This window comes from Pipra filicauda, unplaced genomic scaffold, assembly GCF_003945595.2.
Source record: "Pipra filicauda isolate LSUMZ 115617 unplaced genomic scaffold, ASM394559v2 scaffold38_size3968069_pilon, whole genome shotgun sequence".
NCBI lineage: Eukaryota > Metazoa > Chordata > Aves > Passeriformes > Pipridae > Pipra > Pipra filicauda.
The window spans coordinates 1,088,202-1,108,774 of NW_024104520.1; the positions used below are offsets into that span (position 1 = coordinate 1,088,202).

Consider the following 20,573-nt stretch of genomic DNA (forward strand, 5'->3'; position numbering starts at 1 on the left):
TATGAACAGCTTTCAGTCTAGAAATGTCTTAGTTGAATAATATAGTGTTGGGATACTAGAGAATTATCCTGCAACTAGTCACATAATACCTCCTGAATTTATGCAACTGGTGTGCCTTCAAGAATGCTGTGTTAATAAACAGAGGGTAAGATCGGGGTCTTGATAATGAGGGCTATCACCATAACTTTACCCACAGAAATGTAGGTACAGTCAAAGCTTTTGAACAGATACTTGAAGATTTAAGGAACTTGTATAACGATACAAGACACTGGTACCTGACTGAAATAGCTGTATCCTTGAACCAGATGCTTTCAGATTCTGCACATTGGTGGCTTTCACACAGGGGCTTACTCTGCAGCAGTCACCTGGCACTTAGGACAAATATGCCTCAGGCTTTTTGTCCTGCTGTAAAATTCTTCTCAGAGGAGCACATCAGAAGCCACTCAAGGGGAATGGGATTTATGGGGGCTCAAAACCAAACTGTCATCTTTCATCATGCTATCTCCCTCATTGATTAGTGCTGCTTTCATGCCACACCCACAGAGCAGGGACAACCCTGGGATGATAGAGCTGTGGTACTTCCAACTGGTAGATCATCCAGTGATTGCAGATGGGCATCCTCTTGGCTACCTCTGCCCCCGTGGCACCTGGAGGGGCAGGCTGGTCACCTCTCCTTGGGGATTACGGAGAGGGTACTGACAAGCTGTGCTCAAACGATTTCTTGTCCTTCACTAAGTTCAGGTTAGCACAGCAGTACTGCAGGGATTATCTTAACCAGGAGGGTGAATAGAGGCATCAGAAAATCAGGATGTTTTTCAGAAATTTGCACACAGCTGTAGTAGTAGTGCCTCTGTATGTCCTCATCAGTTTGTTAGTCTTGTGTGAAATGTTGTTCCTTAGGAATGTGCAAGTATTCATAAGCTTCCAGTGCTTTTTCACATGCCCTCCCAAGGAGACAGAGGAACTAGGTGTTATACCCCTATTCCTACCCTGTAGAACTTGCTTTTGCTGTATCGAGCTTAACATTTCTACTGTAAGTTGAACATCTACAGTGAGTTGCCTCCTGCAGACTTAATCAAAGCCTGAATAGTGACTTTTGGCTTAGTCATAAAGATGTTAGAAAACAGTCAAGTTCATTACAGTGGGATGGATCACTCTAACTCCCCTCTCTTGGGAAAGTGGGGAGGAGCAGATCCTTTCTGAAGAGCAACAAGGGTAAAACTGGTACTGGCATTTCCCTTGCTTTCTTAGAGTCAACTTAGTTTCTTGGTGGCTGCATGCTTTTAGCAGGACACTGGGATTGTGGGAACATTCCTTCAGGATACAGCAAAACTTACTTTGCATATATGCAAATGAACCTTACCGCAGGCCAAAAGGAAGAGCTCCACAAGCTTGTGCAGCACTGTGAATCATAAGCCATTGTCTTCAGACTACAGTTGCCAGGGAAATAAGAACTGTATTCCTACTCTGAAGGCTTGAGTACTGCATGTAAGAGATGGGGTTTACTGCTGTTGAGTCTTTGTGTATGGGATTTTGTAGCACGTAATTCTGGATAAGACTTGTGTAATGTGAGCAACGGACTCCTGTGCTCTGAATTCTTTTTATGAGGTTCTTAATAAAAGTAACACTGTTTTTCACTGCAAAAATGTGAATACAACAGCTGAAGCAAATCCAGATTTAATACAAGTCTAGGAATAGCATGATACAGACTGCATAAATTAGGTCTTACTCAAGATGTACGTAGACAAATTGTAAATGACAGGCAAGATGTACCATTTTCTTCCATGTATCTTTGTTCAAGTCTTTGTGCAGGTAAAACTAGTCTGGTGCCAGGAATACAAGAGCCAAGAGTATTGTGAGTGAATTAGAACACACATTCTTAACCAAGACTCGTTACTATAGAAGCAGTTAGGGTGAGGTTTTTGTACTGGCCAACAAGTTTACACTTCTCTCACTTGAGGTTCTTGCAGTGCTGTAATCTTGCTCAACAGCTGAAGTTGGAATTTAGTTTTAAAACAATGCAGGAAAGAATGATAGTTATCTGATTTAGGAATGCTGTAGTCAGTTTTCATGACTTGCTTTTGCTGTATTAACATTTCTACTGTACGTTGAACATCTGCAGTAAGTTGCCTCATGCCATAGTACAGAAGCATAAATATGTGACAGCTTCTTTTTAAATGAAGGGAACAGCAATATTAGTTATTCATCAAGTAGAAAAGAATTTAAAATTGCTTTTAAATCAACAAAGCTGGAGTGTTCGGTTCACCTGAAGACTTGAAGTTACTGGAAGATGCAACGATTCTCTATGTATAACAGTTATGCTTCACACAGTGTAGTAGATGGACGTAATGATGCTAAAAAAGGCTATTCCTTCTTTTAAAGTGTCTGTGTCAACTTGGCATCTTATTCCCAAAACTCATTTTGATGTTTTCCTGATTGCAAGGATGAACAATGTTTCTTAAAATATTTTGTGGCTGCTTTGTGAAACAAACTGACAGAATGTGATTGACATACAAAAAGGAAATGTCACTAAACGGGAAACTTCATCAGAAACAAAACTGAGGGTCATGAAACCTGTGCTGAATTACAACAAGGTTTGTGAGAGTTTGGTGCTTTAACCTATAGTTATGGAAAAACTGAATGGGTAATAGGGAAGTAAGATGGCTGTGAAAGCAGGAATTTGTAACTAGGAAAAGAACTTTAGGACTTGTCTTCAAACACTGTTAAAGAAACAAAGACCCCCTCCAGTCTATGAAGTCAAAGTGTGCTTGCTTTCCTCAGAAACTACTGCAAAACATGCAGTTAGAAAATAGCTTGTGTAGCTTCTGAAACTTGGTACCAGACAGGTGGTAGACAGTTGTGTAAGAGCATGAGATCATCTTCTGAACCATCCAGCAGCAAGTCATAATTCTAACATGAAGTAGTATTGGTCTGTGTTTTAAGAAGCATTATTTTTCTCACTGTAAAGAAGACACAGATAAGTACTGTGCAATGTTTTCTTGTTCCGGTTCAGTAATAGTTGTATGGCTCAGAATTCCTTTTTCTATATTTCTAGTGTTGAGATGCTGAAAGAGCAGTAACTTGGCAGAAGCTACAGTCATACTCTGTTAATTCTGCTCTGTAGTCAAACCCAATATTTACAGTAGAACCTCTAATAAAGGCGGGCAGCTGTTAAATGTGTGGGTATCTTGGAGCTGATGTGGTACTCCTCCCTGTCTGCTGCAGGGGAGGGAGTATTGAATTTCCTTGCCATAGCTCTGGTACTCAAGTGTGCTTCAGCTGAAGCAAGGCATTTTTGGCTCAAAGTATACCTGGTCTTTCCACGACTAGCAGTCAGACTTTTTTTATTTTTAAATTTATTAATATTATTAAAAAAGAAAAGCAGTCTTGCCTTTCTCTCTGCCTTTACAAAGTATACCTATTAAGACTTTTGTTTCTCTGTTGTTTCCCTCTGTTCCTCATGGTTCAGGTTTCTCTCCCCTTACACTCTTGAATTAGTACATTCCTTCTTGGTTGGTTAAAGTTATTTGTCTTCATAATACTTTAATAACCCCTCTACTTCATTTTGTGAAGTATCATTTGTACATCACTGGCTGCAGTGGTATAATCTTATTATTGTTCATAACAAATTTCTCTAGATATTAACTTGCCAGTTAGCTGTCTTCCTTCTACCATCTGACTGAGTTGGTGGGGGATGGAGGGTCCACTCTCCTTCATACAGACTACAGTAGTTTAGAAAAGTACTAGAGCCAGCCATAGAATTACCTGCATGATGAATGTTTGGGACCAGATAGCAAATTCCTGGAATGTTTCCCAGGTAACTTCATGAAGACACAGGTGAAGCCAGTTCAAAAAATGGTATCTAATATCTGAGAATTCTTAGAGAGAGACAGCGATCAGTATTATTGCTGTAAAGAGAAGCATTTATTGATGCAAGTATACCATAAGCCACGTTTTTATTTCTGCTTGAGGTTAGTGTGATATGTAGTGGATTCCACATTTCACCCATGATGTGGTTCACTTCTCTGCATTCAGATTTACCAGCCAGACCAAGCCTCAAGGGGCAGGTAACCAGACCCACCAAACACAAACACCAGGTTTTCAACTTTCCTTTAATGACAAGACAATAGCCACAGAATAGAAGCACAGTACAGAATAGCAGCAGTTCTGCATACCCAATACTGAACAAGCGTCTGTGCAACTCACTGAAGTTTGTTACGGTCATGTAATCCAAACAGGGGTGGCTCTACTTATGCTCTTACACCAACTCTGATTTTCCAAATGGTTTTAATAATATGATATCTACAATTGTCTTGCCACAAAGGACTTGTTTTCTTCAGCTTGGTATCTTGTATTTACCATGGCTCTCACACTTCAAGACATGCAAGCATCAGAAAAGCTTCAGCTATCAGAATGGTACAGCTCATTTTCTTGAGATACAGGTAAGAAATACCACCTCCTGAAGTAGTATTACCACACCTTCTCTGGTGTAGTTCAAGATAGCCCTATTCTGGTCCATTGTCATGTACAAAATCTTTCTTTAGGACTCCTATAGTTCCCAGAGCCCCTGAAAGCTTGTGTTACATAATGGTAAGATACACCAAAGTATCAGTACCTTTCAAGTTTCTATCAGCATCCTCACAGGTATTAACTGCAGCAATGCTGATGGCAGTATCAGACGGATAAATCTGCCCAATCTTTTTTTCCAGCTTACATTTATTTCTTCCGCCTCAGTTCCATCACTCTTTTAAAATTGCTTCTATCATGTTCTGTCTTTTTGCTGAACACTAGAAGTACTCTGTAGTTGTAGCCTTGCCAGGAGAAATAACATGTTTTGTTGAGAGAAAAGTGTTCTGGAAAGATAGTGAGTTTGTTCATATATTCACCATCTGGTCTTCTGCATTTCTGGAACTGAGTGTAATTATATGCTGAAAAAAGGATCCTTAAAACTGGCTGCTTTAAATAGGTTCACTCTCATTTTCAGATGGCTTTTGTCTTTCTTTTTTCTACTAAGTTCTTCAAAAAGAATTCACCTAAGTAAAAGGAAAAAAAGCACCTAAATTATTTGTTGGTATTTCAATAAAATAAGGCAAAACAAGACACATTCTTACTTAACATGAGTGTTCTATTCTACAGCAGGAATGTTCTTACCAGTATTTTATAGTAATTCCATTCTATGCAACAGCACTTTCAATACATATAGCAGGAATCTAAAAAAAAAACCCCAAACCATAACCCATAACCCTGCCACTCCTGAAATCCTAATTTTCCTCATGTCCAATTTCATGAAATAGCTCTGCTGCTTTGTGCTTTCCAACAGGCAAGTGAATTGGTTGAATTAAAAACTAATTTCATTTAATAAAGTATCAGCAAGTTATAGGGAAACCTGCTATAAGTCTCATTTGAGCTGGCATTAAAACAGACTGAGAAGCACAGTGCCCCAGATGAGTCTTCTCTGCTTTCTCTTTCGGAAGAAGCAGGATGCTGTACCTACACAACAGTTTCATTAATATCAGCTGCCACTTAATACCCAGTGCTGTGTCAGAAAAAGCACTACCATAAGGGTGTCCAATTATTTCTAAGGCACTGTAGATAAATTCTGCCTAAAGCAACAAAACTGCATCACAAATAACAAAGAGTCCCAATAAACCTGGAAGCATCCAAAAGGCAAAATGTAAAGGAAAACTTGCCAATTGGATACCTTTTATCCTGCCTCACACATTAAGTATAGTACAAGATACGTTTGGCAAAAAAAATTAGCTTAAGCAGCACAGCGATTGCACAAATATGGAGTGTCCTTGAGCTAAGGTGAGGTTTGTTGCACATTGCTTCACCCTTTTAATTTTATATAATAAAATGTTACATGCTGAAGAATCTAATGCCTTTCAGCAATTTACCTGCTTTATAGGAGGAACGCACTAAAGGCCCACTAGCAGTGTAATGGAATCCAAGATCATTTCCTACTTTTTCCCAGTACTTAAACTTTTCAGGAGTTATGTATTCTTCAACCTGAGTGAAAAGAATTAATTTTAATCAGGTGTTAATGCAAAGGAAATGGCTATAGCTGGCATACAGTGAAATGAAACACAGTTATATCGCAAGTTCAAAATTTTTCACTCCAAAGCTTTGAGCAGTCAAGTCACCAACTGTATTTTCTCTCTGCTTTCTAACAAAATAAGGTATTTTATTTGCTTTTCATATTTAACTGAAAAGTTTAGAATTTTCTTCACTCTGTTTTTGAATGGTCCTTTGGAGCAAGCCTTTTCTTTTGTCCAAGTTAGTAAAAAGTCATGATAGTCCTAGAGATCTCTTCACTAACAGTTATTTTAGTGAAACACAGGAACAAAACAGAGCGTGACACTCTGGACAGATCACAGAAGCAGAAAATGGTAATTTCCCCAGCTGAAGTGGTACCATTAAGGGAGAGCCTATGAGACAGTGAAGGGGCACTGGCTTGAGCCATTATGCTTGAGAAATACACTGAAGCCCTTGTTTTCCAGAATCATGCCTCAGCTCCAGCTGCCTCCCTGGCTAACAGCAGAAACTAGCACTGGGAAGTCTGCAGAAGATGGAAGGAGTTAGATGCCTGAGGTAATTTTTTCGTGAAGAGTCCGTAACAGATGAACACTATCAGGCCAAACAAGGAAGGAAATTTTTCCTGACATCTGTAGTTAGGGTAAGGATGACTGTGCAAGGTATAGACTATAATTCTGCCTGTAAATTAAAGGCACTTTTACCTTCAGGTGACGTTTTGTTGGTTGCATGTACTGTCCTAGGGTCAAGCAATCTACATCTGCTTCCCGTAATACTGTAAAAACAAAACTGTTAGTGGCAGAAGGATCACAAGGCATTGTCAGCCATTAAAAAACGCCATCTTTCCAAGTCTGAACAAGGCTCACTCCCCAGCACCCTGTGGGGGCTACATTCTGCTCAGAGCAAAGGGAACTTGCAGCCTCCACGCACAGTAGCCACACACCTCACTGAGCTCTGCGCTGCTGCAGGGCCTGAGCTAGAGAGAATACCCTGGTCACTGCAGTCGTGTCTCACTGCAGAGATGACATGTTCTTGTCTTTATCTTGCTGCTTTTCACTGTGTCTTTATGTCAGAGCCTTCATTTGATAAGAGATGGATGGGTTCACATGCACTTGGCACTTCACTGTTTCAACAGACTAGATGCCAAAAAGATGTGGAGAGTTCTGAAGTGCCATAAATCAGGGGAAATGGCCAGTTTTACACACTTAGGATGTATTTTTTGATGCCTGCAGAGTCTTATAAACTTTGTCTTTACAATTGTAGGATATACCAGAATCAATAAAGAGCAAATGAGTTCAGGTAGTCTATTTACAGGGGAAAAACCTGGACACTCGATAGTCAGCTGGCCTGAAGAACTGTTTACTGCAGCTAGAGGGGTGTTCTGAACAAAGGGATGGCTGAGGAATCAGAATTTGCATGAATATCTCCATGTATTTTTTGGCTATGTGGGTTGGTTGCCCTACATTGAGTAGGAAGAAAAGACAATGTCTTGATTACAGCACTGCACTCACTGTTAACCTGGAATCTGTTTACATTGATATGGGTCTGTAAAGAAACAGGTACAGTACCAGCACATTTACATGCTCTTTAACTCACAGCCAGAGGATGGAAGGGGAACAAAACTACAGTAACCAAATGAATGTGGCTGGTAACAGTTTGCTTCCATTTACATCCATGAACTTGGCTTGAAGGCAAACAGCACCAAATCTGAAATTTCATATCCCTGTGGCTCGGAAATGCAAGGCAGTAAGAATGGGAAAACCAGGAAGTGTAATTTTTTGGTCCAACTACAACAAAACTAGACTATATAGCTGCATTCTAAATGTGTTCTGTACACAAAATAAAAGTACCAGGTAGACATTCTTTCAGGATATGGGAGAAATGCCATAGCATTTATGAACTACTTCTTCCAAGTGCATTACTTTCAGTTACCACCATGAATGGTTTTCTGTCCCCTTAAAAATACATTTACATGAAACATAAGAACATGCTACATCTCCAGGGATTGTAACATTTTTACATCTAAATAAACTGAAATAATTTAATCAGGTCTGCTGTTTCTAAAAAGCAAAGCACAATAAGGTAATAATGTTGCAAGGTCATTATTTAAGTATTGCAAGATAAGAACGTTAATACAGTTACACAAAAATAGTTCTAATTTCCACTGAAGTCAACACGAGCTGGATTTACCCATCAAATTGACTCTGGAAGCCATATGAAAGCAAAATATTTCAGAAATCCAGTCTTCTTTAACCAAACTTTTCTTTTTCAATGGAATTTAGAAAACATTTCCTGCACCAGGCAAACTGATTTGCATGTAGAGGTAAATACGCTTACAACTGTTTTCCAACACAATAAAATTCATATCTGTGAATTCTGGCATCTATTTCAACACCAACTTACATTTCATTGTGGAATACACTTGTTCATCTGTCTCGCCCAGCCCCAGCATAATGGAGGTTTTAGAAATGATGCCAGGCTGGACCTCCTTGGCGTGCTTCAGCACACGTACGGACTGCTCAAAGTTGGCGCGGGGATCGCGGACCTTCCTTTGCACATTTCCAGCACAAGGGGGAAAAGAACATGAAAGGGTGCACAGAAGTTAAAGATGCCAGGAAAGGCTCGTTCTGCTCATTTCTATAAAGCGGCAGCGTACAGGTTTTAGCTGAGCAGTTTGACACTGGCTGAAAGGCCCCGAAGCATCAGAAGCAACGGAATGTGCCCAGTTCAGGTTCCACAGCTGGGATGGGGGGATGGGATGTACCCGGTTCAGGTCCCACACCTGAGATGGGATGCTGGGATGTGCCCAGCTCAGATTCCACAGCTGGGATGGGGGGATGGGATGTTGGGATGTGCCCAGGTCAGGTCCCACACCTGCCATGGGATGCCGGGATGTGCCCAGCTCAGGTCCCACACCCGCCATGGGATGCCGGGACGTGCCCAGCTCAGGTCCCACACCCGCCATGGGATGCCGGGACGTGCCCAGCTCAGGTCCCACACCCGCCATGGGATGCCGGGACGTGCCCAGCTCAGGTAACCCTCTTTCACTTACCACCCGCTCATTTGGGATGCGGGCCGTTGCCCAGCTAATTTTGTGTCCCACAACCGCCATGGGATGACCGGTTTGACGTGCCCAGCTCAGGTCCCACACCCGCCATGGGATGCCGGGACGTGCCCAGCTCAGGTCCCACACCCGCCATGGGATGCCGGGACGTTCCCGGGGAGGTGACGCCGCCGCAGCGCCGTGGCGCGGGCGCCCCCTGCCGGCGGGCGGCGGGCACGGCGGGGCCCCGCGCGGGGCAGGCCGGGAGCGGGGCCGCTCCGCATCCCGGCCCCGCCCGCTCCCGCCGCCTCCCACAGAACAACGGGGGGTTTCAGGGCAGCTCAGAAGGGAGTTCTTTTACAACCCCCTTGCCATACACAGTGCTAGTGCTTACCTCTGCAGTTCTGGGACCGTCTCCACGTTGTGAGCATACACATCCAGCCCCGACAACGCTACTTTCTCCACAGCTTTAAGGTCCCCTCGGAAATCGGGAGTTAGGCATTCCACTAGGATTTTGGAATTCCTGAAAAGGACAGACAAAAAGGAACACATCGCTGGGATTTTGTGTTGCTAAAAAACTCAAGAGAGCAAAAAACCACACAGAAATTAATAAATGATGCTCTGATAGCAAAGCAAAGTTAATTCAGGATACCATTCTAAAAGAACAGATTTCTGCAAATACTTATAAAACAAATCAAACAGGAACTGTGTTCAATTCCTGATTTTACTGATGTGAGCTGGAATATAACAAAAGATAAATAATAAATATAAGAGCACTTCCAACAGCCTCTAAAACAATTTTAATTGCATGTACTGTTCATGCAAGATTTTTCATGTGTCTTTTTTGCAGTCATGTAACTTAACACGAGTTTGAGATCATAGCTCCAAAATACAGAGGAGCTATGATCCTGCCTACCAGTATATGAAGACTCTAAGTTATTGCCCTGGAATCTAATCTTGGTGTCCAAGAACCTGATTTCAGCTCAGAAAGACTGGTGGGAAAATCTGAAGGAACCTTTGGAGTCCCAAGATACACTGAATAAACACTTAAATGGGGTTATACAAATGAATTCTGCAGGCAGACAAGTATGCTGTCAAATGGTGTACGGGGCACCAATGCAGGGTGAAGGTGACACAGCCAGGGAAAGCCAGAAGGTACATTCACAGACTTGGAAATGGCCACTGTGGGGAAATGAAAAGCAATCTGATCACTGCTGAATGACAAACCAGACTCCTTCGGTCGTGGTGACAGTGTTACCTAAATCCGCTGTGTTTGAGCCCCAAGCTTCAGGAATGACCGTACCTCAAAAGAATGTACTCATTTCCTGGTAAACCAGTTGCCCGTTCAAAGAAGGAATCCAGTGCTTAGCTTTACATAAGCCTGGGATGAATTGGAAATGCATCCAAATTCAAAACAGTTTGGGGCCATTCTATGAGACAGATGAAAAGAAAAAGAAAGCGGCACAGATAGGCTAAAGGCAGACTTTTGTATCTGCATGGCACCTGGAATACTCCAGCTAAAGGTAGCTTTGACCTACATGCAGTACCACATTCTAAGGTTATAAGAATAATAGCAATATATTAATGACATACCTTTCTTTCAGATGCGAGACTGTCTTTGCAAAGTGTTCTGCTCCACCGTCGGGCATATCTACAAGCATGTCAATTATTCAGTTAACCTTTCAGTTCAAGAAATGTATTTACTTATTAGCAAAGACTCAACACCCTTAACAGATTCAAGTTTAAACGAGAAATAATAAACCAGTCAAACCCCAGTCTTATCTTACCGCTTATGCCAAGGGTTTACAAAGGATATCCTACCAAGCCTTGCTCTGCACAAAGTCTAACTGTGACTGTGATTCACCTTTACCTGTCTCTAGGTCCACTGTCAGCCTGAGCACAGAATGGCTTTATCTATATACAGTTTTGGTCTGAGAAAGAGTTGTACAAAAATTGAGATATATATATTACTGCTCTGTAGGCCGCTTTGAAGCTACTGGACTTCCCACCATACTGAACAGTTTTTACAGGGGTTTTCCCCTCCTACATGGTATCACCTCAAAGGAGCTACTACAACCTTAAAAAAAGGCAACTTCCAGTTTTCACAGAATTACAGAATCAATTAGGTTGAAAAAAAACCTCTGAGATCATTAAGTCCAACCTATGACCAATCACGATGTCAACTAGACCATGGCACTAAGTACCACATCCAGTCTTTCTTTAAACACCTCCAGGGACAGTCATTCCACCACCTCCCTGGGCAATCCATTCCAATGTTTAATCATCCTTTCTGTGAAAAAATTCCTCCTAATGTCCAACCTAAACTCTGCCCCCTTTTATTACATATAATATATTCCAGGTTTAGTGTTTGGAAGAAGTTCTGTAATGGCATTGTATATGAATGCTTGTGGTTGGGGTTTCTTTTTGCTAATGGAGTAACAGAATACAGTGTTTATGTATGCATTTCACAAAAAAATATAAATATTTAGTATTCTAATATTCTTGCCATTTAATAACAGTGTAACTTCTGCTATGTTTTACCAGATATGGAGAAATACTAAGAATATGTAGGAACTTCCTGAAGTTTCATCACTGTGGACTCCTTTAGAACAGTCCTCCTTGACAGCTGTGTTGATAAATATTTACAGGGGCCTGTGTTTACCCCACGTAACACATCTGAGAGCTCAGAGGGAAAGCCAGGAGAGCGACCTACGCACCATCTCTGTCCACAGATGTCAGCACAACGTAATCCAAGCCCCACTCAGCGATAGCCTTGGCTGTGTTGTAAGGCTCCTGGGGATCCAGAGGAGGTGGATTTTTTGCTGTCTTTACTGAGCAAAATCTGCAGCCTCTAGTGCATGTATCACCCATCAGCTGGAACAAGACACACATTCATTTACATGGTGCATGTCACTATTGCTCAGCTGGGAAACAGCTGCATAAGCAACATCAGATAAATCCCAACACTAAGCAAATAAAACTGGGACAGTGCTTTACTCTAAATTTATTGTAATAAAACCACTCCACTACAGTAGAGATCCAGCAACGCACTACAAACAGCTCAGACATTAACAGAACACTTAAGAAATGGTAAATGACTTACCATAATAGTAGCTGTGGCTGTGGCATATTCACCACCTCCCCAGCATTCTCCAATGTTGGGACAACGTGCTTCTTCACATACCTGAGGGTGAAAGGCTGTACTGAACCTGCATTTTTCATATTATTATTGAAAATAATTATTTTATTACTGATCAATTTCAATAGTAGCCTACAAACAGAACATAATTCCTTCTGTGATAAATAAGGTTAACAGTTCCATGCTCTGGACCTTCTAGAATTGCTTCTTCACAACTGCAACTCCATTAGCAAAAAGAAGCTCCTCAACCATGTAACTGCCTTATTAATTAGCACAGACTGTCATTAACATTTTAAATTTAAAAAGTGTTAAAATGTCTATGACAAAGTCTATGACTCATTAAAGGATGATCTTAGCCTGAAAAAAAAAAAAAAGAGAAAAAAGCTCTCCATGCATTCACACCACTTTTTACCATCTGGAAGGTACAATTAACAAAATATACACATTTGTACAGTTCTTTTCATGGAAAACATGTATGTAACTCTGAAATCGTGTGTGTTCCCATTAAAAACAGTTGCATATAGCATCTTCTGATCTCTGGTGATGCAAATAGTAAACCGTAATACTTAAAATCATAGCAGGCAAAACATTCAATACTCTGTTGGATTTATCTTCATTCTTTAGGGGTAAAATTCACTTCTGACAAAAAAGATCAGTATTTGGCTTGGTTTCAGCCCTGAAGATCATGCAAGACATGATTTTTACCTGTTCTGCACAGAAAAAAAAAATGTAAAAAATGCCTTATTTCTACAGGAAAACTTGGTTGGTGCCAGATTTACCGTATGAAGATTTAAGCTTCTCAAGGTATTCTTTAGTTTATTGTAGTTCTTTCCCATGGGAATCTTTGTTTTCAGCCATGGAGGAAGCCGCAGCCTGAGTAACACCAAGAAAACATAAAGATTAATAAACTACCTACATAGCAAATGTCATTAATTTTATAGATTCATTTTAATTTGTTATGGATCCCAACAAGGAAAGGTTCCTTGAAAGCTGATGCAACCCAGAAACTAATGTTAACATCATTGATGGTCAGATCTGACTTCTCTCTTCCCTGTTTATCATCATGCCAACACTCAGGTGTAGGAGTTTGCTGTCACTGAAAGGTTTAAAACTGTTCACTGTTCCAGTGGGGTTTAACAGTGCCACACTGGAGACTGCAATAATGAACGGCAGCAGTTGTTATAGAGCTATTGCTTCTGATCAAATTTATAACTGGAAATATGGGGGTTTAAGCATTTTATAATTTAGTCTTAATTTTTTGTTTTACTCTATCGATAATATTTTTTCAACAGTAAAGTTGGGCACATTGACCTACTGATATTTGTAATTCAATACAGGCCATGGCACAGGCACTCACGTGAGAAAACACCATGTCTCCATGTTTTGTTATACGTGTTTTTGTTTCTTACTGAAAAGTCATTAAATTTGCAAGCCAGTAGGGCAGAATTTAATAAAAATACAGAGTATACATTTTGTAGTTATTACTAAATGTGCAAGATAGTGCCCAGAAGCAACTACAGTTGTTTAAAATCACAATTACCTTTCTCCTTTCTCACGCTTCAAATTGCCTTTATACTCAGCCCATGTGCTCTTGTCTGACAGATCTCCAGAGACAAAGTCCTGCAAGTCTGGCCCATTTTGCAGAAACTCTTTTTTGTCCCCTGGCAAAGAACTCGATGTTCCGTACTGGTTACACACATGGCTCCCAGATATCTAAAAGCAGCAAAACTGTAATTTATTTAATTGCAAATGTACTAGCAGCATATACTAAACAACAACTTGCCCTTTTGCCTGTTAATGTACACTTTGCATAAGCATTTTTCTAATGGCCTTTAAGTTAACTTCTTTTTATTTTAAGCCACATGAAACAGACTTATCTACGATAATACCCTGCTAAGTTACACAGTATAACACAAATTCCCCTCGTAGTCAGCGCTGGTGAGGCTGCACCTCAAATCCTGTATCGAGCTCTGGGCCACTCACTGCAAGAAAGAAGGTGCTGGAGTGTGTCCCGAGGAGGACAACAGAGCTGGTGAAGGGTCTGGAGCTCAAGTCCCATGAGGAGAGGATGAGGGAGCTCGGGCTGTTTAGCCTGGAAAAAAGGAGGCTCAAGGGAGACCAGATCGCTCTCTACAACTGCCTGAAAGGAGGCTGTAGCCAGGTGGGGGTCCTTCTCTTCTGCCAGGTAACAAGTGACAGGACGAGAGAAATGCCCTCAAGCTGCGCCAGGGGAGCTTTAGGTTGGACATCAAGAAGAATTTCTTCTCAGAAAGGGTGATTAGACATTGGAATGGGCTGTCTAGGGAGGTGGTGGATTCAACCGTCCCTCGAGGTGTTTAAGCCAAGACTGGACATGGCTTGACGTGATGATGTTCAGTCATAGGTTGGACTCGACAAGATCTCAGAGATCTTTTCCAACCTCATTGATTCTGTGATTCCGTGAAACACCGCTGTGCGGGTTCCTCTGACACTTCGGGACTGCAGGACGCGGCGATGGCTTCCAGTGCTTCCGGGCGCTGTCCCGCGGGAGCGGGGCCGGGGCTCGGTGTCCTGGGAGTGCGTGTGCCCGTGTGGGGCTGGGATGGCCCTTCCCGGGCTCTGCCCGCGGCCGCCCCGCGCCGCCGCCACCACGAACCCTCTCGGCACCGGCACCGGGACGCGCCCCGTCCCCTCCCCGTGCGATCTCCTCTCGCCGTGCCGCGCCACGCTACATCGCCCCCCGCCCGCCCGGTCCCCGGGTCACGCGGCGGGACTCACCCGGGCCCGGCCCCGCGGCAGCAGCAGCCCCCGGGCGGCGGCAGTGGCCCCGCAGCGGCCCCGCGGTAGCAGCAGCGACATGGCGGCACCGGCGCGAGCGATGCGCTCAGCGCTCGACCGCCTCGGCTGCTCCTGCCTCTCGGACGGCTCGGCCTCGGCGCGATGACGTCACGGGCGCGGAAGCGGCTACAAGAGTGCGATGACGTCACGCGCACTCTCTTTCCGCGTCGCGCGCTGCCAGGTGAGGCCGCCCGGGATAATCCGGGATCATCCGGGACCATCCGCGGCGCGCGGCTCCGCGCCGCCCCGCCCGCGCGCCGGCAGCCCCCCGGGGCCCCGCTGGGCCCCGCCAGCGCGGCATGTCCCGTCCCGCACCCCGCGGGAGGAGCCCCGGGCGGCGCCGGCCCGGCCGGGCCCCGCTGGGCGCTGAGGGCGCCGCGTCCGTCCGGGCGGGGTCTCCGCCGGGAGAGGGCCGCGGGAGCCTCCAGCCTGTGTCGTTCTCTCCCGCAGGATGAAGACCATCCTCAGCAACCAGACCGTGGACATCCCCGAGCAAGGTCAGTGTCCGCTGCGTTCGGGGGGCGCCCGGCGCTGCCGTCCCCACAGCCCATAACGCGTGTCTACCTTCTGTTCGCAGTGGGAGTCTCGCTGAAGGGCCGGACGGTCATAGTGAAGGGCCCCCGAGGAACCCTGCGGAGGGATTTTAACCACATCAACGTGGAGCTGTCCCTCCTGGGGAAGAAGCACAAAAAGGTGAGTACTGCGCGGCTCGGAGACGCAGGGGAGCTTAACAGCTGGCTTAAAAGCTTAATGGTGGTGTAGAAGGGTGACCGAAAATGTTCAGCTACAGGTACGTTGTTTGGTTTTGCTCATTTCTGTGTTTTCTGAAAGAGGTTGGTCTGATGGAGCACGGGACCTACTCGGGCACTGTGGGAGCGTTGCGGTTCTGTCATATTGGCCTGAATGTGTTGGTTGCATTCCTTTGTAGTTAAAGTCAGGTACAGGGAAAGGGATTGATGGATGGATGTTGTTTTACAGACTGGCTCGTTTTAGCTGGGTAAAACTAAATCAGTTTGTTTGATTTCCAGAAACAGCAAGAACATCAGAAGAGCATGTGTTCTCTAAATAAATGAATAATATTTTCATATAGTCTTGAAAAGTATAAAAAAAATCCAAGAGTGACTGATTGCAGCTACTTGTTCATAAGTATCAAGTGTTTCATTGAAACGGTGGACCCTCACACAGTGTTTCATTTAAGTTGATGATGCATAGGAGACTGACTTTGGAACAACGTGTTTAGCATTTGATAATACAACCTTTAGCTTAAGATTTTGGATTTATCTATCCTAGCTCTTTTGAGGATTTGTTAGTAGCAAGACATGAACAAGATAAAGGTTTCTGACATATATGGGGGTTGGGACTTTAAAGGCCAGGTGGGCCTTTAATAGTCTGTCAGAGAAACAGAGTAGTTCTGTGCTTTTAAGTAGTTTATGTGAATGTTTTGCTCCTAGTTTGTCACAAAAATATTTCGTTGTTAGTTTTGAAGTGTAGCTGAAAGCTTTGTTAATGTGTTTTTTTTAACCCAGCTGCGAGTTGACAAGTGGTGGGGTAACAGAAAGGAGCTGGCAACAGTCCGCACCATCTGCAGCCATGTACAGAACATGATCAAGGGGGTCACTCTGGTAAGTTTTACTTTGAAGCAGGATAACTGCTGACATTTTTGTTACCTGCAGTGATAGCCTTTTAGTTTTGGGAAAGTGTTTCTAAGCATCCAAGATGTAGCTTCTCTTCCTTTTACTGTGTTCTTGCACTTGATGTCAAGCAAGTTTTGCAGGTGGAAGAAAGCACAGATGTCTCTTGGGCTCAGTGTCCTGCCCTCTTTAAGAAACTATTTTTGATACGTCTTGGGTAGATTTCTCCAGTAAACTTAATGCACATGTTCTGCCTTTTGGATGTGTTCTCCTTTCAATATCTGATTATGTCCTGTATCACAGGGCTTTCGTTACAAGATGAGGTCGGTGTATGCTCACTTCCCAATCAATGTGGTCATACAGGATAATGGCTCACTTGTGGAGATCCGAAACTTCTTGGGAGAGAAGTACATCCGCAGAGTGCGGATGAGGCCAGGTGAGCATTTCTGGAGATGTACTGTGCCATTCTAACTGGGCTTTTCAAGCTGTTTTCTCTGGGCACTGCCACAGAGAGCAGGAGATGCTGAATAATTGTTGGAGCAGCATTTGCTTGTCTGAATTCATGTAATCTCCTTATGATACCTTTGCCGCTATTTAGCTTTATTATTAATAAGGATTTTGTAGTTTATTTTTAATATTGAGAGCTAGCTAATAACTACTTTAGAGTTACTTACTGCAATAAGGGAGTCCAAGATGTCCTTTTGTCATTGTGAGATCTTGGCACTATTTATAGTTGGTAAACTGCAGTGCTTAATTTTAGATTTGCGTTTCTGTTTTAAACATTGTACATAAATTAATTCCATATCATATTTTTGGTCTTTGAGGTGGTGTAGTTTGAATTTCCTGATTATCTAGGAGCAGGCATGATAAATTTCAAAATGACCATATTACCTGCTGGTTTTACATCTTGCGTACTTGTAGTTTCAGCAAAATGTCTAACAGAAGAGTAGGCACTTGATGGAGCTTGTTAAACTTCTGAAGGGAGGAGACAAAACATTTCATAAACAGAGTTACCTTCAGACTGTAGAAAAGACTTTCCATGTCCTTTTTTTTTCTAATTGCATTTCTAGTGAGGGTATGGATAAGGTTATTTAACGTGACTGATGACGTTTTGGGGTGGCTTTAGAGGAATGCATCAGATTTGTCCCAAAACCCTGTTAGATACAGTGCAGAGTTGCAGTGCTTTGATTTTGATTTACAGTGGGATATTAAGGCAGGGTTTAATTACTGTATTTGTTTTTTTTCAAGTCAGCCTTTACTGTAAAGATAGTAAAGGACTGGCTTTGATTAAGTAGATCAAATTATAAAAACTTTTGTTATCTCCTTGCAAATGCAAGTTTCCCGTTAGACTCTCAGATGCCATAATGTTTACTCCTTGTGAGTATTCTCAGCATTGCTAATAAATAAACACAGTGCTTGACATGACAGGGGGCAGGTGATTTTCAATGACTTTTGATTATGGTGACTCCAGTTTTGTCTTATTGAACACAAGCCTGTGGGAAGTGGCACCACCTGGCTGACAGAGCTGTGCTGGCAAAGTCTCTGGCTTGTACACAGTGTTGTTGTGTAGTAATGAGTAAGCAGGAATATCACTTAGTTGCTTTCAATCCAGAGCATAACTTGCACTAATCTTTAAGTTTTGAAACTGTGAGGGAGGACAACCCTGGAATGGATTTCAGGGATTCTCTTAACAAAGTTATAGAAGCTAATTATTGGCTTGAATGCAGCTTTCTAGATCTGTAAACTGGGATATTAATACTGTTTCTTTACCACACTTAACATCTTCGACAGTGTAGATGATGTGTTTTCCTTTCCACAGGTGTTACCTGTGCAGTGTCTCAAGCCCAGAAAGATGAGCTGATCCTTGAAGGCAATGACATTGAGTTGGTCTCCAATTCAGGTTTGTGAAAGGAGATGTGTAGGAAGGTTATATGGCCACTTTTATCTGAAGATGTCAGCTTAGCAAATTCTTTCTCCTCAAATCCTGAGGTAAACAACAGCCTAGGATTTTTTTTTTTGCTTTAGTCACCATAACTGCTTTTCATAATTCCTTATGCTGCTTCTACACTTAAAGATGTTTTTACAGGTCCAAGGAACCTTCTTCTGTAAAGTCAGTATTTATGGCTTTTTTGATACCAAACTTTTCAGCTTTTCTGTTGTACAAGTGTGCAGTAATGAACAGTCAGGGCCCCAAGTTGCCAAGACCAGCTCAGTGACATGCATTCTGTTTTCATTAGACCTGACAGGATTTCAAGTTGGTAATTTCTCTAGATGACAGTTCCCTTTGTTTGTTGAAATACTGGAGTGTAAACAAAGGCTACAAGTTAGCTCAGACCGCTTGCTTTTTACTAATGGTCTTGCTTTGTCTGCAGCTGCCTTGATCCAGCAAGCCACCACAGTCAAGAACAAGGATATCAGGAAATTCTTGGATGGTATCTACGTCTCTGAGAAAGGAACAGTACAGCAGGCAGATGAGTAAAACTCATAGGTTGGTATCATTTTAATGCACATTGTACATCATCTGTTTAGAGATGGGGACTTCACAAGGTTCATCTGCTTCAACATGGCTGTGGTTAAGCAGATTCCCAACAGGGATGAAGTTATGTTTCTATAAGGCAGTATAAGGCATGTCATAAAACTTTAATTTTGCTAGGTCTTTTGACAGCCATTTTTCATCTCTCATCAACTTGGCATTATGCTGCTGTATGGAGGAATATCTAACTCTGCAGTGCTGTACTCTGCACTGTGACCGCTGGCTGCAGTGGTGGCTGAGAATTTAAAACCAGCTGACCTGGCCTGACAGACCAGTTTACAGCTGTTTACAGAGAAGACCTTAGGCTAATGTTCCTCCTGGTTGGACACTGCCCTGACTAAAAATAGTGGTCAGCATACAGTTTGTATATAAAGGTTCTTCTATGCTGTTTGTGTGTAAATGCTGGTAAACAGCTCTGTTTACAAGTTCAGCTATTTACATTGTATGTGGACTTTTGTTACTGAAGTTGAGTACAAGGATTTGGGGATAATTTAGGAATTTTAAGTGTTAAAGGAATTTTAAGTATTAAAGGGATTTAAGTGTTAAAGGAATTTTGGAATTTTAAGTGTTTCAGCTACATATGGTTCCAAACATAGTGCAAAACACTTGTGCAGGATGAGACAGGCTGATTTGCAAATAAGTTCCATGTTGTGTATCTTCTGTATCCTAAGCTTGAGGCAGGATGCCGATGAACTGAGTTTTAGAAACAAATTTATTTTTTTAACACCAGCCAGGTACCAGACACTTGGAAGCCACTGAAAAAAATAATTTTTACTGCTGTTCAAAGTTACTTGAGAGATGGAACAACTTACTACCTGCTTATTGAACAGTCATGAGCTGTTGTGTTTGAAGGCATCCTTAAGTAATCTCATCTGAACAAAATAAAGCAAATTCTTTGAGCTATTAATGTCTATCTTGCATTAAAACTATCAGATAAATTAGCATCAAATGGCTATAAACTTAGTTTCACATTTGCACTGCTAAATCTTTCTAATAGCTCTTAATGTTTTATTTACAGTTGTCTGGATCCTGATACAAACCACCATGAAACATTAGATCAACAAGACCAGCTCAAAGAATCTGGTACAAAACCAGAACACCATGAGAGGTTTAATAAAATAAAACATACTTAATATCTTGGTCTTTTTTTTTTTTTTTTTAAAGAACTAAATGGTGATTGCATGAACTTGTTCAAGGTGTTTTGGACAAGCAGATTGTCACAGAAAGGTTATGTTAGCGTGGTGTACACACTGCCCTGCCAGCCTCTGAGAACATTCAATCTGAATGAAGTCTGATGGTTTGAAAACACATTGGTAGTGTGGACGCAGTGTGCAAAGTCATGAAGTGGTATTTTTGAATCATAGCATTAAGAAATAG

At 42.4% G+C, this 20,573-nt stretch overlaps 2 protein-coding genes across 2 annotated transcripts; one reads left to right on the forward strand and one right to left on the reverse strand.

Moving 5' to 3' along the window:
• Nucleotides 1-3,905: 3,905 nt before the first annotated feature.
• LIAS (lipoic acid synthetase) lies at nucleotides 3,906-15,083 on the reverse strand. Its single transcript, XM_027746783.2, has 11 exons — nucleotides 14,973-15,083; nucleotides 13,756-13,928; nucleotides 12,995-13,088; nucleotides 12,180-12,260; nucleotides 11,794-11,950; nucleotides 10,670-10,727; nucleotides 9,471-9,599; nucleotides 8,437-8,582; nucleotides 6,738-6,808; nucleotides 5,898-6,009; nucleotides 3,906-5,033 (listed from the first exon to the last, which is right to left on the reverse strand). The coding sequence occupies exons 1-11, from the start codon at nucleotides 15,051-15,053 to the stop codon at nucleotides 4,981-4,983; spliced, it is 1,155 nt and encodes a 384-aa protein (XP_027602584.1). The 5' UTR covers nucleotides 15,054-15,083; the 3' UTR covers nucleotides 3,906-4,980.
• Nucleotides 15,084-15,170: 87 nt separating this feature from the next.
• On the forward strand, nucleotides 15,171-20,331 carry RPL9 (ribosomal protein L9). The gene is made up of 8 exons (XM_027746784.2): nucleotides 15,171-15,213; nucleotides 15,483-15,529; nucleotides 15,610-15,725; nucleotides 16,559-16,654; nucleotides 16,967-17,099; nucleotides 18,483-18,563; nucleotides 19,036-19,151; nucleotides 20,215-20,331. The coding sequence occupies exons 2-7, from the start codon at nucleotides 15,484-15,486 to the stop codon at nucleotides 19,140-19,142; spliced, it is 579 nt and encodes a 192-aa protein (XP_027602585.1). The 5' UTR covers nucleotides 15,171-15,213; nucleotide 15,483; the 3' UTR covers nucleotides 19,143-19,151; nucleotides 20,215-20,331.
• Nucleotides 20,332-20,573: the final 242 nt, after the last annotated feature.

Coding starts and splice junctions, on each gene's coding strand:
- LIAS (XM_027746783.2), bottom strand. CDS start 15,053: ATGTCGCTGCTGCTACCGCGGGGCCGCTGCGGGGCCACTGCCGCCGCC. Junction 13,929..14,972: donor TGCCGCGGGGCCGGGCCCGG/GTGAGTCCCGCC, acceptor TGCTGCTTTTAG/ATATCTGGGAGCCATGTGTG. Junction 5,034..5,897: donor GCGTTCCTCCTATAAAGCAG/GTAAATTGCTGA, acceptor CCTTTTACTTAG/GTGAATTCTTTTTGAAGAAC.
- RPL9 (XM_027746784.2), top strand. CDS start 15,484: ATGAAGACCATCCTCAGCAACCAGACCGTGGACATCCCCGAGCAAG. Junction 15,726..16,558: donor TGGGGAAGAAGCACAAAAAG/GTGAGTACTGCG, acceptor TTTTTAACCCAG/CTGCGAGTTGACAAGTGGTG. Junction 17,100..18,482: donor CAGAGTGCGGATGAGGCCAG/GTGAGCATTTCT, acceptor TCCTTTCCACAG/GTGTTACCTGTGCAGTGTCT.